This window comes from Topomyia yanbarensis, chromosome 2 (genome assembly GCF_030247195.1).
Source record: "Topomyia yanbarensis strain Yona2022 chromosome 2, ASM3024719v1, whole genome shotgun sequence".
In the NCBI taxonomy this organism is placed as follows: Eukaryota; Metazoa; Arthropoda; class Insecta; order Diptera; family Culicidae; genus Topomyia; species Topomyia yanbarensis.
In genome coordinates, this window is record NC_080671.1 from 134156277 (window position 1) to 134173791 (window position 17515).

The 17515-nt window shown below is 40.6% G+C and overlaps 1 protein-coding gene across 4 annotated transcripts in view; it reads left to right on the forward strand.

Moving 5' to 3' along the window:
* Positions 1–17515, forward strand: part of LOC131681410 (atrial natriuretic peptide receptor 1) — a 65143-nt gene that overhangs the window by 12495 nt on the left and 35133 nt on the right. For 2 of the 4 annotated variants that reach the window (XM_058962171.1, XM_058962174.1), the window contains exons 2-4: positions 2385–2895; positions 3039–3150; positions 17112–17277. In XM_058962171.1, coding sequence (XP_058818154.1) covers positions 2538–2895; positions 3039–3150; positions 17112–17277 — 636 coding nt within the window. In that variant the 5' untranslated portion in view covers positions 2385–2537. The remainder of the gene's footprint in view (positions 1–2384; positions 2896–3038; positions 3151–17111; positions 17278–17515) is intronic. The other 2 variants (XM_058962172.1, XM_058962173.1) reach the window with 1 other exon arrangement.

Sequence of the window (17515 nt, forward strand, 5' to 3'; positions counted from 1 at the left end):
TCAGACCATAATGACAACCGCAAAAGAATCATCCAGCACCCCAAAAGCAACTGTAAGCAACTTCGGCAATGAATGCAGTAACAATGACGACGGATTTACACTGACCAACAATAAGTGCAAGAAGCAAGGGAGAACATCTGATCCCGGACACCAAGCCAGCTTCGATCGGGACGTGAAAAACAAGAGAGAATTAAATGACCCCCCTTACGCTGTTTGCCAACAGACCTCGCGAAAAAAGGTCTCCGCTCGCAATAAATCCACGCACGAGATCCAATTAATTAATTCTTGTTTGTATTTTTATTTTTACATGTATTGTAAACGTATAAAAGATCCACGGCTCCGTTAAGCTACCGCTATGAGCCGTGTCAAATAAACGAATTAAAAAAAAAACATTTTTCACACATTGTTTTATACTAGTTCACTTGAAAAGTTCAAAACCAATGTAGCATCGCGTAATGAAAAAAAATATTCAACCTATAACTTTGAATTCAAAGAGAGAACATAAGCATAATTATACATCAATCGATTGTAATTACTGTAGGCTACAATTTATGGAAGAAACATTTAAATTCATTGGAGCTATGTCATCGAGTCGAATTCAAAGATATTGGCTGAATAATTAAAAAATTGAAGCGGCCACGTGTATCACCCAACCATCGGTACCGTCATCTCCAACCGATAATATCTGTCAAACGGTTGATCCGATCCCCTTGCATATCCTTTTATATACTCAAAAACACATCTCTTTCCCAGGGCCGTGTTGTGATACTCACAACGACCTTGACGTTGAAAGTTGAAAAATTGAGGAAAACGAAAAAAAAAACTATTTTATGTATGGAAGTATATTTTAGTTAAAAAATGTTTAAGCTTTTTTAAATTTTTGGAGAAAATGAAAAAAAAATTAAGTTGCTACGGTGTACTACAACTACTCTGTAGCTGTAAAATTATGTTGCGAACGATGCGGAAATAAATGTTATTAGCAATAAAATTTTGACTCGTAAAATGGCGATGTTGAATATTTTTTAGGGTTAACTGAAAAATCCGTAGCTTTCGTGACCTGGCAATGTTTTCGGCTTTCTCATTACAAAAAAATCTATAATAGCTTTTTTAAGCAAAACAAAAATTTGGGCAACAGAGGGATAATTAACACGGCTCTAGACGTTAGCTTAACGAAGCTGTAGGCCTTTCGTAGATTTCTAATATTCCAAAATGAAATTTAAAAACGAAGGTTAGCAAGTGTCTAGCACATAATGCAACTTGCTATATCACATCTAGACCTTCATTAGTGGCGGAAACATGTACTTCCTCTCCTACTGCATCTTGGGGGATCATTCACTTTACTCTTGTTACCATTCTCGTCTTCGTTAATGCTGGCAAATGTTCATCCTTGTTTTTTCAATGAGCCTCAGCTAGTCCCAAGTGTGGAGTATCTTTGACGTTTACTTCCTCGCTGATTGTGTTGGCTGTTGATTTGGAGATATCGGACACAGCTTTTGCCGTTGTATACATTAGCTGAACCACAGTCACCAATTTGGCAACCGTTTCTGGTTCAGGTAGTGATATTTCTGACTGTGTGTTAGGGAATTACAAGGAACACTCATTTTTTAATTTCTCAGAGACCCCCTTCCCTATATTTTGTGTCAAAGTAAGCAAATATGCCAAATTTCACACTGTTTGAAAAATTTTGACCCGCACTTTCTTCGGTCGAAGTTTTTACTATTGCCACTATGGAGCAATTTTTGGGAAAATACATTAAATGATCTTACTTTTGACCTATTTGATGGGAAATATACCTACTAATTTTTCGAAAAAAAAATCATATATTTTTCAAGAAACGAATATGTTTTCTTTCAAACACTACGGTTATTTACTTTAAAACATGGTATAAATTATAATTTTTCGAGTGTTAGTTGGCAAAAATTTCTATGAAACTGAATGGGGGTCAATTTTTGCTCTAATATGTGTCGTAATGGATTGCTGTACATCAGAACCTGTGCATAGGTTTTTATAATGTGCAATCCACCTGAATTTCAGAAAGCTGTGCATTCTGTGCACTGCCTTACTTCCGGAGGGTTAATGCTGTTTTTAATTGTGATTGGATCAAATTGATAGATTTTTAAAAGGAAAATGTTGTGAGTACTGTCACATTTGGAGTAATGAAGCCAAATGATCGGAATGTTTTAAAAAAAATTGCCTCAAGCCATATGTGAATTAATTGCGTTCTCATTTCAAAGAATATAGTTATTGGTCGTTTAGTTATATTCTACTTCAATAGCAAATTGATAGGTATAAGTCAAAACATAAAAACCATTCAGATAAAAACCCAAAATATTCCCCCCCAAATTGCCTTTCATGATCTTTTAACTGATATCTTTTTACTTTAGTTAAAAGTACTTGATTTTCATTTCTCCAACACTATTCCAAATATATAAATCATACCTACGTCAAAAGATAAAACAGTCCCCAGTGGAATCGAAGAAAACAGTCCATGTTACAATGGAAACCATACCGGGAAAGTGCTAAATAAAGCCCTCACTATGCAACGCAGACCACTGCGCGTCTCCATCGTGCTGGTGCTATGCGAGTACTGTGTCCTCTCGTACGGTGTCCGGGGCCGGCCTGCTCCTATGCCGCAGGAAAATACCGTTGCGACGCTGCTGAACAATCTCAGCGAGGCCACCCGGGAGCGATCAGATGAAAGCTACTTTGAGGAGGACGATTTGAGCGCCATGATGAGCAGTGGTAGCAGCAGCAGCAGCAACAGCATCTCCCCCACGGGCGATAGAATCAACAAACGTTCCGGTGGCGGAATGAATCGCATCGAAGTGCAGGAGGTGGATGGCGGTGGTAATTATACCACCTTCAATGTGGGTGTCCTGATGGCATCGCATTTGGGTGAGTTTGTTAGATTGCTGATTGTTCGTTCTATGTTTGCCAAATGTGTCGGGCTTGATTGACCTCATTACGTGTACATTGTTGAACCGTTGACCTTGTGTGTGTATGTGCGATACAATGATTGATGTGCTGTTTTGTTTCAGATTCACCCTTTGATTTGGAGCGATGTGGGCCAGCAGTAGATTTAGCATTGGAGTTTATCAACGATTTTCTAGCCAAGTCTCACAACATCAAACTAACGAAAGTTCAAGCGAGGTAAGCAGTTGGATTGAATCTATTTTCCAATTTGTCCCAAAATGCTATGGTAAACTTTCACTTACTTTTTAATTATGTTGTTTTATGTCAATGATAAGCCCAACTTTGTAGAAATAATAGTGAAGCAGCAAACTAAGAAAATTGAACCTACAGTGATTATAGTTGTCTATTTTATTTTTTAGTCTCACCCCTTCACCCCCAGAAGAATTAAAAAAATGAGCCATGAACAGCGTATCACTAACCCATTAATTCAATAAGTTAAATGTATCTTCAAGTGTCAAGCTTTCTGCATCATTTTCTTCCGTTGCTTTCGCTTTTCAGTAAGATGGTCACATCTCGTCTATTAAAGCTCTTCCAACAGAAGGAAAAATTCCAGCAAAAGCTGTGTATACTTATGTAAATCACTACTATATCAAATCAGCTCGGTCATCCGTTTCAATTTTAATGGAGCTTTCTGTTGTCCTTTAATTCCCGCTCAGCTTCAAGCTAGTGTCGATTTTTCGCACAGTCTCTGCCGAAGCATCTTCAATCATTCCCCAAAAGTAGTCGTTTGATGACAAATGCAAACACATTTATGAGAAGCCCAAACAAATCACACCCCATCGAGCACATCACTTGGTGTCGTTTTTTTTCCTTCTGCTGATTCGATTGCTGATGGGACTGTCGTATCCTTGTCACACAGAGTATCGGTTAGTGCGGGAATTCGAAGGATCCTCCTTCCATTCATTGGGGAATACAATACTGTTTTATTACCCTGTCCAAGTTCGTAGTATAAATAAATCTCGTCACGCTAGACCATTTTCCCCTTGACTTCGTGCCTTAATCCAGCCAGCCGCGGGCGCCACTTCGTGCCGTTTCGCTGATCACTTCTCAGTGGTTGTTTAAGTAGCGGGAGTTTTCGATTGCTTTGCAGCATACATGTATGTTCCTCGTAAGGAAATTGACACGTTTTTCTTCGCTGGACTTTGCTACGGGATGTGTTGATATCATTCATTTCCATAATCGTTTTACAGTCATGCTGAAAGTAGGCTACATTTTTTGTTATTCCGTGGAGACATAACATATCACTGACAAACAGATATTTAACTTCGATTTACAGTTTCAGTCTGAACTTCTGATATTGTGGTCTAAGGGACTAATATTGTTCGAACTTTAATTCCGTTTCATAATCAAACTATTTTATAAATGTCTATTAAATTGCGCCAATTGAAACTATAAAATTAATATTAACATAATGGGAATTAAAATCGCCAAACATTTTCATGTATTTTGGTATGAAGCAATTTTAAAACAAGTTACAATTTTATCCCGTTAATTCGTCGATTGAGGATAGTAAAATAGGAAGCAAATGATAACTTCTGCCTAATACACCAGCCATGCTAATAGTAGAGCTATGAAAGCTTCTGCAGATTTTTTTTTTTTTTTTCAATTTGTTTATTTAATAAGGCACGTATGCGTTAGCTTAAAGGTGCCATTTTTTCATTGTTTTACATTTTGAATTTCTTAAAACTAGGGGGATACACATTTCAATATTATTTTGTTTTATATAATAAAACTAAAAAAAACTACAGCTAACTTATACATATAAAAGAGGGTATAATATAATATTCGTAAGATTTGGGGAACGGGTCATTTGTGTGTTCTTTGTATAGTAATTCACATTATGATTTTTAGAAGGGAGATTGTAGAAAAAATAATTATTAACTAAGCGGAACATTTTACAAGCTTATTAACTAGAGATAACTAGAAGGAGTGGTTCAAGATTAAGGGGAATTAATTAGGACTATTTTAAAGTAGTGGTACTGTTGCGCATTTCTTAACGAGATTTAATATTGTTCAACTAAAACTAGAAGATAGGGGGGCACATAAATTTTGGGAAGATATTCAAGGGGAGAAGGGGGTGAAGTCATACATCTGTGTATCAGAGACATGGGTGGGTGGGTGGACAAGGCTGAAGGGGGGGGGGGGGGGGTGAGATATAAACTTTCAGTTTCCGGCATCAGGAATTAACGGCCAGGATTACAGATTCGAATGGATTGATCAACTAACACTAGAAGATAGGGGGGCACATAAGTTTTGGGAAGATATTCAAGGGGAGAAGGGGGTGAAGACATACATCTGTGTATCAGAGACATGGGAGAGAGGGTGGACAAGACTGAACGGGGGGGGGGATATAAACTTCAGTTTCCGGCATCAGGAATCAACGGCCAGGATTACAGTTTTGAACGGATGTATCAAGTATTGGGACGCCGGGCGGTTTTCCTCGAGCCGGCAGGGGTTCCTCCAGACGATTTCGTAGTACGGCTCAGATACGGATCGGGAACACACCGCGCTGCGCGTGTGATGTTGTACTGTAGATCTCGTGTTGTTGGTTCATTCGACAGATGTTTTGTCTCGTCTTGGAGTCGTATCAAACCATCGTTGGGGTACGGTAGGCGGAAGAGGGCACTTCTGGGAATGATAAGAGAAAAGATAGGGGCATTTAAATTTGGATATTGATGGTTTTGAGGAACGTGTATATAAGGGACATGTAGAGAATATCGCGGCTTGCTAGTACATCTCGAACCGGGACATTGGCTGATCTTCCTCGGGCCCGAAGGGAATCGAATAGTTGAGATCTGGCAGAACAGTACTCGGCGCATGCCCAGACAACATGTTCGATTTCGTGATAACCGTTGCCACAAGCGCAGATACCGCTATCCACGAGCCCAATACGCCGGAGATGTGCGTCCAGCGTGTAGTGATTGGACATGAGCCGAGACATCACGCGAATGAAATCCCGACCCACATCCATCCCTCTGAACCAAGGTTTCGTCGATACCTTAGGGATTATCGAATGTAGCCACCTTCCCAGTTCACCATTGCTCCATGATGTTTGCCAACTTTCGAGGGTTCTCTGATGAGTAATACTGAAAAATTCGCTGAAGCTAATTGGTCTTTCATATATGTCACCTTGCAAAGCGCCCGCCTTAGCTAAAGAGTCCGCTTCTTCATTACCTGGAATGGAGCAATGCGAGGGAACCCAAACTAAGGTAATCTTGTACGATCTTGCAGACAAAGCACACAGGCGCTCCCAGATTTTCCCCAGAAAATATGGAATGTGCTTTCTAGGTTTCATTGAACGGAGAGCCTCGATTGAGCTGAGGCTATCCGAGACAATAAAGTAATGATCGGTGGGCAAAGTATCAATGATCCCAAGGGTATACTGAATAGCAGCAAGTTCTGCGACGTAAACTGAAGCAGGATCATTGAGTTTGAATGAGGCGGTGAGGTTTTGATTGAATATACCGAAGCCAGTGGAGCCGTCGAGGCTTGACCCGTCGGTGTAAAACATCTTGTTGCAGTCGACTTCTCGAAATTTACTATGAAAGATGCTTGGGATCACTTGCGGACGTATGTGATCCGGGATTCCACGAATCTCGTCTTTCATGGATGTGTCAAAGAAAACAGTTGAATCAGAAGCATGAAAGAGATTGACACGGTTGGGATAGTATGAAGAAGGATTGATATTTTGTGCCATGTAATCGAAGTACAAGGACATAAATCGGGTTTGAGAATTGAGCTCGATAAGCCTTTCGAAATTTGCAATTACTAACGGGTTCAAGATATCGCATCGGATGAGCAATCGATATGAGAGTTCCCAAAATCGATTTTTCAGCGGAAGGACGCCCGCCAGCACTTCTAAACTCATCGTATGTGTCGAGTGCATGCAACCCAAAGCAATACGCAAACAACAATATTGGATTCGCTCTAGTTTGATGAAATGTATGTTCGCAGCGGAGCGGAAACAGAAACTCCCGTACTCCATCACCGACAATATTGTTGTTTGGTACAGCCTGATCAGGTCTCCTGGGTGGGCACCCCACCATGTTCCGGTTATTGTACGGAGAAAGTTGATCCTTTGCTGGCACTTCTGTTTCAGATACCTAATGTGACATCCCCAGGTACCTTTAGAGTCGAACCAGACCCCGAGATATTTGAAAGTTGAAACCTGAGCAATAGTTTGACCCATTAATTGAAGCTGTAGTTGCGCTGGTTCACGCTTCCTTGAAAATACGACTAGCTCAGTTTTCTCCGTGGAGAACTCGATACCTAGCTGGAGGGCCCAAGCAGACAAATTGTCCAAGGTATCTTGCAATGGTCCTTGCAGATCGACGGCTTTGGGACCTGTAATAGAGACCACACCGTCATCTGCAAGCTGCCTTAGCGTGCAGGAATTGACAAGACATTCGTCAATGTCATTCACGTAAAAGTTATAGAGAAGGGGGCTTAGACATGAGCCCTGGGGAAGACCCATGTAGCTAATTCGTGATGTCGATAAATCACCATGCGAAAAATGCATATGTTTTTCAGACAGCAAGTTTAGCAAAAAGTTGTTTAGAGTCGGTGAAAGACCATGCTGGTGCAGCTTCTCAGAAAGAATTTTGATAGAAACTGAGTCAAAAGCCCCCTTTATATCTAGGAAAACTGATGCCATCTGCTCTTTGCTAGCATAAGCCATTTGAATTTCTGTTGAGAGCAACGCAAGACAATCGTTCGTCCCTTTGCCTTTGCGGAAACCAAATTGTGTATCTGACAGTAAGCCATTTGCTTCAACCCAATTATCGAGGCGAAACAAGATCATTTTCTCGAACAACTTTCGTATACAGGACAGCATCGCAATCGGTCGATACGAGTTGTGGTCGGAGGCTGGTTTTCCTGGTTTTTGAATGGCAATGACCTTCACTTGCCTCCAGTCATGAGGGACAATATTATCCTCAAGAAACTTATTAAATAAATTCAACAAGCGTCTCTTGGCAGAGTCTGGCAGATTCTTTAACAAGTTAAATTTGATTCTGTCTGGCCCTGGGGCTTTATTGTTACATGATAAGAGAGCAAGTGAGAACTCCACCATCGAAAACGGTGTTTCGTTCGCGTTATTGTGAGGGGACGCGGCGCGGTAGATCTTCTGTGCCGGGGCGGAATCCGGACAAACCTTCTTGGCAAAATCGAATATCCAACGGTTTGAATATTCCACGCTCTCATTGGTACTGTTTCGGTTTCGTAAGCGCCGGGCCGTACTCCAAAGAGTGCTCATCGATGTTTCTCTCGTTAGTCCGTCGACGAACCGGCGCCAGTAGCTACGTTTTTTGGCTTTTATCAAACTCGTCATGCGCGTTTCCGCCATCGCGTACTGTCGGTAGCTAGCTGGCAGCCCGTCGTCCCGGAAGGTCTTATACGCAGCGGCCTTCTCCGCGTACACGTCTGAGCACTCTTTGTCCCACCATGGGTTGGGAGGACGCCCGCGTGAATTCGCGTCTGGTACGCGTTTAGTCTGAGCTTGAATCGCGGTATCGAGAATCAAGCCAGCCAGGAACCCGTACTCTTCCTCCGGAGGAAGCTCTTGTGTCGATTCTACTTTTTCGGATATCGCGGACGCGTAGCTCTTCCAATCAATATTTCGTGTGAGGTCATACGAAACATTGATTGTATTCGGTGGCCCTGAACCGTTAGCAATATTAATTACGATTGGCAGATGGTCGCTGCCGTGGGGATCAGAGACTACCTTCCACATGCAATCTAACCGCAGCGATGTCGAGCAGAGGGACAGATCTAAGGCGCTCGGTCGCGCTGGAGGGACAGGAATCCGTGTCATTTCACCCGTATTCAAAATAGTCATATTGAAGTTGTCGCAAAGCTCATGGAGTAGGGTAGATCGATTATCGTCATGAAGGCAACCCCATGCCGTGCCGTGGGAGTTGAAGTCACCTAAAACTAACCTCGGTGCGGGGAGGAGTTCCGCAATATCGCAAAGCTGTCGGTGGCTAACTGAGGCTCTAGGGGGGATGTAGGTGGAAGCAATGCAAAGGTCTTTGCCTTTAATTCTGGTTTGGCAAGCGACAACTTCAATGCCTGGTGTCGAGGGGAGGTCGATCCGATTGAAAGAATAGCACTTTTTGATCCCCAAAAGTACTCCTCCGTAAGAGTCTTCTCGATCCAAGCGAATAATATTAAAATCGTGGAAGTGTAGGGTTATTTCTGAAGTGAGCCATGTCTCGCATAGGGCAAATGCATCGCATTTCAAATTATTTAGTAAGATTTTAAACGAATCGATTTTCGGGATAATGCTTCTGCAATTCCACTGTAGAACAGTGATTAAATCCTTGACCTCGTTCGATGAATTAGCCATCGAAGGATACAATCGCTGAAAGGAGGGGCCATTTCGCAGTGAACTGCATCAAGAATGTTTTTACTGCGGGGAGAAAGCTTATCAAGATACTTTTAAGGGGGTCAGAAATGTTTAACGCTGTAAGAATACGGTCCACAATGTCAGAGAAATTTATTAAGCCAGCACTGTTTTCTTTCTCTGGCTGAGATATGGGAACACTTGGGGTTTTTGATGTTCCTGGAAGTGCTGGGAACTCCTTTTCTGAGCTCAGGTTACTGAGACCGGGAGCGACTTGCTTCGGTTTTGCACCAGTACTTCCTTGAGTAGTTATTTTAGGGGGACCATGAAGAGACACCTTCTGGCCTTTACGACGAAGCTTGGAAGAGGAAATGTTCTTCCTTTTTCTACTACTTCTAGGCACAGCAGAAGATGTTCCCTCCTGGGGTTCATCACAGTCGCCTTCGTCAGTAGACAAGTTGGTAAAGATGTTCGTAGAGACAGGTGGCGTAGCTATCTTAAGCATTTCTGCAAAAGATCGCTTAGAGCGTCCCTGAAGGGAACGCTTAAGATTTTCCTCGCGCTGTTTGTACGCGGGACATGAAGGGAGATCATGTGGATTTCCCCCACAGTAGAGGCACTTTTCGACATCTCTACCACAGGAATCATCCGCATGATTCCCACCGCATTTCCCACAGCGGGCTTTATTGCTACAATGGGAGGCTGTGTGTCCCAATTGTTTGCAATTAGTACAGTTCATGACCCGCGGCACAAAGAGGCGAACAGGTAGACGAACCTTGTCAAAAAGGAGGTAATTAGGCAGGGCAGAGCCGGCGAAGGTCACCCGATAAGAGTCTGAGTTGACGTATGTTTTCTTCCCGTCAGCTGCGACTGATGCTGAATGCAAATGTTTGCATTCCAGTATCTTCACTGGCTTAAGCATGGGGTCTTTGAAACAGCCAGTCCCATATTTTAGCAGGTCCTCGCAATTCAGACTCGAATCGGAAACGACCCCACTGACTTCAACCCTGCTAGCTGGAATATACACCCTGTACTCCCTCGTAAAGGGCTCGTAGCCAGCAATATCGTTTGCCTGAGTTGAACTGTTAACCACCACCCGAAGCTTATCAGGGCGAATTTTCGATATTTCTGTCACGGCCGAATACCGATCCGTCAGAACTCGAGAAATCTGCAACAGATTCAAACACTTTTTTTCTTTGGTCCGAAAGAAGATCACAAATGGCCCGGTGGCCGAGCTCGGATATACCTTGAGCCGGGGAGCCGATTTTATTTCGACGTCCATCTCACCTTGAGATGAACCGCCGTCAGGGGAAGTCATTTTTGCACGGGCCTATTGCCCAGTGCACGTTATTAAGACAACCAAGAAGGGGAAACGAAAACTAATACTTAGCTTGTGTATGTAACGGTATCCAGACGGCTTACTAGAAGAACACTGTTTCACTTCACTGACCGGCTAACGGTACTCAGAAACAGAAACACAAAAGAAGGGAAAAAATACTGAAACCTCAACTAGGCGCAGAGTGTGTAAATAACCTTGAACGCGGATTAACACTATTTGTCGCTATAGAGTGTACGGACCGATGACAAAAGACTTCTATCTCGACTGAGTGCTCGATAACGAATGTAAGCTTCTGCAGATGAAAAAGGTTAACTAAAAAACCTGTTTTAATCCACCTTGCGGTGCAATTGTGCCTTTCTCATTTCTCTAAACTATGGCACGGAGGCTTTTTATGTTCAACATAATTGTGGAAATGTCCATTACATTCTTAGTACACTTTGCACTTATACAAAATGGCATGCCAGCCAAGAACCTGATGAGCTATTTGTCGACGGTGAAACACTTGAAACAAAAAATATCATACTCCATTAGCCTAATCAGCATTAGATCAATGTTATCTGCTTGCTAACTCATTTTGTCATGCGGGGGTGGGTATGTGAGGAGGGCGAAAATCCCATGAACGAACGACTCCCCAGCTTAAATTGGTATGCTTTGTGATATAGTGGTGGTTTAAAGATGATGGGGTTGAAAGGGAGGGGTATGAGGGCTGGATGGGGTGGTGGTCTGAAGGGTGATTTAAGGAGATTTTTAAAGGAGGGGAGTGAACAGTAGAGGGGGGGGGGGTGTAACCCCTCTCCGTAAACCATCAACTACGCCCCTGTTAAAATCCAGAAACCTTATGCGAGTCGAAAAAAAAATTTGGCCGGTATTAGGTTGACGTTTTTCAGAGTGATTGCATAACCTTTCTATATGAGAAAGGCAAAAATGTGCCAAAATCCAAAAAAGTGAATCGTCGTCAAATTTTTTTCGAGTTTGCATCAAATCTCGACGTTTCATGCACCTTGAACACATTTAGCATCAAAAATAAAAATTCTATTTTTTGATTTTTCCTATAGTTTATATGAGAAATTTCTGTGTGGCCGCACTCTGAAACCCGTAATTCCGGAACCAGAATTCCGATCGATCCAAAATTCAATAGCAGCCGATGGGAAGGTTGCACCTTTCATTTGAGACTAAGTTTGGGCAAATCGGTCCAGCCATCTCTGAGAAAAATGAGTGACATTATTTGACACATACGCACATACATACACACACACATACACACACATACACACACATACACACATATACATACACACACACATACAGACTTTTTCCGATCTCGACGAACTGGATCGAATGGGATATGACACTCGGCCCTCCGGGCCGGGATTAGGTTGACGTTTTTCAGAGTGATTGCATAACCTTTCTATATGAGAAAGGCAAAACATCAAATGTTTTCAATATGGCTCACTATTTAGGGTGTAAATTATTGTAATATTCAAGAGGTGTGTATTCAATTGTGATATATTTAGAAAAACATAATTTCGTCCAGATATACTTTGTAAACTACCAGCTTTACTTGTTAAAAATAAGAAAAAAATCAATTAGTGAGTTACTTCTATTTCCTATCGTCTGTGAAACCTCCTTGGGGTGGTAAAAGTTGCAAAACGCTAAAAGACCGTCAGCAATCATAAACCATAAATCACCATTTTTTCCAATCTTGAGCCTTAGTTTATTCAAAAAGGCAATCTACGAAAAATCTTCAATTTTTGACAGGAACATTTTAAAACATTATCATGACTTTCACATTTCTTTTAATAGAAATGCATAGTCATGATAATGTTTTAAAATGTTCCTGTCAAAAATTGAAGATTTGCATCTTTTAATAGATTCGCTCAAACCTTGAAAACTTTTCCCGAGCCATGGATTGTCAAAATCTGTTCACTAACGGCGGTGATGTCAAACATTTATTTTTATTCCTCATGAACCAGGACTGGCACCTACGAGAATGTTGGAAGCGAGCCAAAACCGGACCGATTTTGATCATCGAGTTATGAAAATACATCAACATAATTCAAGGAAATCGGTTGCATAAACAGTTTGTAAATTTACTCGAAAATGATAGAACATTTTTTCTTAAAGAAATGTGTAAGTTCACTTCAACGATAAACTTTTTCCATCAGAGTTGAGATATTTACCTCTTGCATTAAGCATTATGGTAAAACGTGAGTTTGATCGTATATGAATACCATGAAATCCATCCAGAAAAAAGAGAATAGTTTTCTCATATACACCAAATTCTTTTTTTGCACGGGGGATGCGTTCCGTGCAAAAAAACCGTGTAAAAAATCCGTGTTATTTTGAGAAACCGTGCAAAAAAAAGTCCGTGTTATTGCGAGAAACCGTGCAAAAAAAAATCCGTGTTATTTTGAGAAACAGTGTAAAAAAATCCGTGCTATTTTGAGAAACCGTGTAAAAAAAATCTGATTTTTTTTTAATTTAAAATTTACATTTTCAATTCACAAGGGGGCTGTCAATGTGCCCAGTAGAAGTTTTTTAATTTTTCGAGGAGGTTTTTTTTTAGAAAAATGTAAGTTTTTTTATTCGTTAAAAGAAGTTATTGTCCTTTGAAAAGCAATAGTTAAAATGGTAAAATGTTTCAACTATTTAGAGTTTGTTAACTTTTTTGTAGATTACACTGTGCTACAGTGATTTCAAACTTTTAAAATGAACTAGTATAGCAAATGCGATACAAAGTAATGTACACACGAAAATTTGAAACAAAAAAACATTTTTTGGGACCTTTGCCACAACAAAATTAGTTACGTTGTCATTTTCAGACGATTTTCGGTTTTGTAACATTTTTTGAACGAAGAAAACTAGACCTTTCGAACAGTATGCGGTCATATACAGTTTGGTAAGAAACATTGTTCGATTCAGGGACAACAATATCAAAATTGTATTTTTTGCGATTTTTCATGTAAATGGTTATCTTCTCATTAAAAGAATTTTCATGAAAAGTAAAAAATCATTTTGTAGTAAAAAAAATCATCAGACTCTCTTGCGCAATTGAAATGTCAGAAATTGTCAATTTTCAATGGCCTATTGATTGGCTTTTACTTAATTAAATACTCTTTCCTGAAAAGAGGCAGCATTTGCCATTTTGAAATGTTGACATTTGCCATTTTGCAATGTTTGATTAAAAATTCGCTATTTTTCACTTAGCGAATCTAGTTTTTTTAACGACTGCAACCTATGCCTTGGTGGATATCAGTCCGTCCCGCGAGGCAAACTTTGCAAAATCGTACGAAATTGCGACTATCTCCCAATTAAACACCGATCTTCAGGAGGACGATAAAGTTTTGTGCATGTGTGTCTCAAAAAGTGTGACGTCATCTAATTTGTCTACTTCTAAAAAATATTCTCCTGCCAGTGCGTTTGAGTCGTCTATATCTATACTAAACCAATTAAGAATTAGAACCGCCTTTTGTCTTGTTCCTATTCTTTTCTTTCGTCTCCTAGGTCTGAAGCGGATCAATCGACTATTAATAAATATGATAAATGATGCCAGCAGTATTGGTCCTTATTCGCAAATACTTTATTCACTACAACTGTGCTATATTTCTTCTCGATCTTATAACAGAATTTGAAAATCTCTGTTCTAAATAGTCGATATTGGTAGTTGTTATGATGTACAATACATTAGGAAAATAGGCTAGAGTAGTGACAATATTTTTCAATTTCACAGATACAATCTCCCTTTATTGGATACTTCAGAGTTATTCGCATCTGCTCTCGCAGACCACCAATCCTCCAAAGACATTTCAACCACTGAGCATTCAACTCGAGCATATCACACCGTGGAAGCGATTTGTTATTTCCAAGAACCAAAGCTCGAGTGAAACAATCAACATTCTCGTAGGTGCCAGTCCTGCACATCTTCTTGGAACCAGCTAACATATCCAAGCTCGACAGCTAGCAGAAGTCACATATATCTCCACCCAAGCGAAGTGATCAATTCACTTGTAAGTAGGACCACTCATCCACAAACCAGTCATGAACACATCCGTACCAACGAAAATGATCATACCAGACGAAGGCCACAGGTCCAGCACCAACTTTTCCCATCTGCTGCTGCAAGAACGGCAAAAGGCGCTTCTCGAGGCACTCAGATTTGTAGATCTCGCCATTTACTGTGCGCTTTGTCACGAAAGGCTCACTCCTCAGTTCGCAAGAGCAGATGGCCTGCCAAATGAGATATTTGGAGGCGAACTTCGACATTTTCTTCTTCTTAAATTTGTCGTCCACATAGAACTAGCTCTTGCCAGTGAAAAACTCCAACCTCGAATTTTGCTTAAAATCGGCTTTTATATACGTTTCGTCGTCCATCACACAGCAGCCATATTTTGTCAGCATCTTCTCGTAGAGCTTACGTGCCCGAGTTTTAGCCGTCGATTGTTGCCGCTCATCGCGATTTGGGAAGTTCTGTACCTTGTATGTATGTAGTCCAGCTCTCTTCTTTGCATTCTGGACGTAGCTCTGCGACATGCCGATCTTTTTAGCCAAATCACGGCTTGAGACGTTGGGATTTGCTTTAATCGTCCGCTTCACCTTTCCCTCCGTCTTTTAGTTCTCCGGTCCCGGTTTTCTTCCAGCTCCTTTGCCGTGGTCCAACGTCAACCGCTCCTGGAACCGCTTCAACACTCTGGAGATGGTTGAATGGTGAATGTTCAACATTTTTCCCAACGGCCGGTGCGACAGGTCAGGAAATTCCAGGTGTTTTAAAAGAATTTGTTCTCAAGACTCGCGTTGGTTCACCTCCATTTTCGATGAATCGAAAAACACGACTTCGAGTTTGACAGCATGTAAACAATACACATCAATGAGAAAGTGTGCAAAATTTGGTTGATTTTTACCCAATGGTAAAAAAGTTATGCCCTGTTGAATGTGTCGCAATAATTTCGTGTTCGCCCTTTAAGATTCCGTTTTTGGCAACAATTTTATTTTTTTCATTGCCAAAACCGGAACCGTGCCAAAAATGGAACCTTATTTTTAAAGTTTAGATTTTCAATTTACGACTTCAAAAATGTTTCAAGGATTTTTAATCATATGTGAAATGAAATGAGATGATAGAAAAAAATAAGCAAATTCAATTTTATTCATGTTTTTATCAAATTCAGTCGTCGACCAATAGAATTCCCACAAACTTTGCGCACTTCTCGAATGCAAAGCCCCTCATTACGGAGGTGTAAAATATCATTTAATTCGAATCGCTTTTCTTTGGCCCACTGAACGTCAAAACTCGAACAATTCACTGCATAGAGTACACACCAAAATTTTGGGATGAAAACTCAGTAAATGAAAGTGCTGAAAACTCAGCAATTTAATTTCAACTATTTGACAGATTCTTTTTGCTGAAAATTCTGCAATTTAATTGTCAAATTGACAGCACAATCACCGACTTTTCAGTAATCCAGTTCAGATCACTGAAAATTCAGCCACTGTGCTGTCATTTTGACAATTCAAGTGCTGAATTTTCATCAAAAAGTATCTGTCAAAGAGTTGAAATTAAATTGCTGAGTTTTCATCCCAAAATTTTGCTGTGTGCTGATTCCCTGTGCAACTTCAGCTAGTCCAGATCGATAACGGAGCAGCAGCCAGAGGTGGTCGCATAAGCTCAAAATGATTCCAAAATTTTTACTACTTAGTTATATAAATTAATTACGAAAATCAAAATTCATTCTATTAGGTAAACTAGACAGTCAAACGAGAAAATCATAAGTAGAATGACGCAGTAAAAGCAAGTACAAATCGCGACAGTAAAGTTGACGATATTTGTCTACCATTCTGCAATCCACACTGGACACTCACTATATATAATTTCTGGTAGCGTGAAGTTATAAGTTCGCCAGTTACGAACGGATAACTATATTCATCGTACAGTCTGACTCTTTTATGAGGACATAACCCTGTTAATCACTTCATAATATTGCATAACATTACCTTAAATCTGTATATAAAGTGTTTATTTACATTTGCTTCTACATTTAAAAATATGGCGAACAATGGCAACTAAAGCGATGTCAATTTCCTTCAGAATGAAACTAATTGTGTTCAAATCGGATCGAAATTGAAAGAGTAATATCATTTTGAAGTGAACATGGAAATTGTAGTTTCGGAAATGGAATTTATTGGAATTGCCTGACATAGTACCTTTTAAATTACTCGTATCGTATCCTTATTCAGTGGACACAAACTTTAGAGAATATGTTATTGAGTATATAGGATGTCCAGGAAAAATATTTAAAGCATAACTATTTTAGGTTTTGTCAGTTCTTCAACCACTGTGCAGCATTTTCTGTACAGTCGATTCATATGCTAATGGTACATACCCGCTCACTTGCTCTTTTCCCCTAACATACACAATTCTGCGGTACCTTTCTGATGACCCATTGTGTTCAATCTTTTCCACAGTTACGCCTCATGTTCGGGAGCTAAATCACCCGGCCTTGCGGCGGATATGCACTTCAAGCACAATGTGATAGCCTTCATCGGGCCAGCCTGTGCCTTCGCTCTGGAGCCGGTGGCTCGACTTGCCGACTACTGGAACACACCCATCATCACCGGAATGGGCGATCAGGTATGGGGTGATGTGCGCCTAAATGACCCCTAGCTGCGACATTCGTTCGAGTAGTTCAACCAACGGAATAGGAGATAAAAGACCATTGTTTGTTTAAGTATACACATAAACATACAGTGTATCGTCCTAGGAGCAAGCCAAGGAGTAGTTATTTAATGCATCAACGCGCCTTCATCGTCTAATTGAGCGGCTTCCGTTTGCTCGTCCAAGAGCATCTGGATGCTGCAGTGATTTTGTT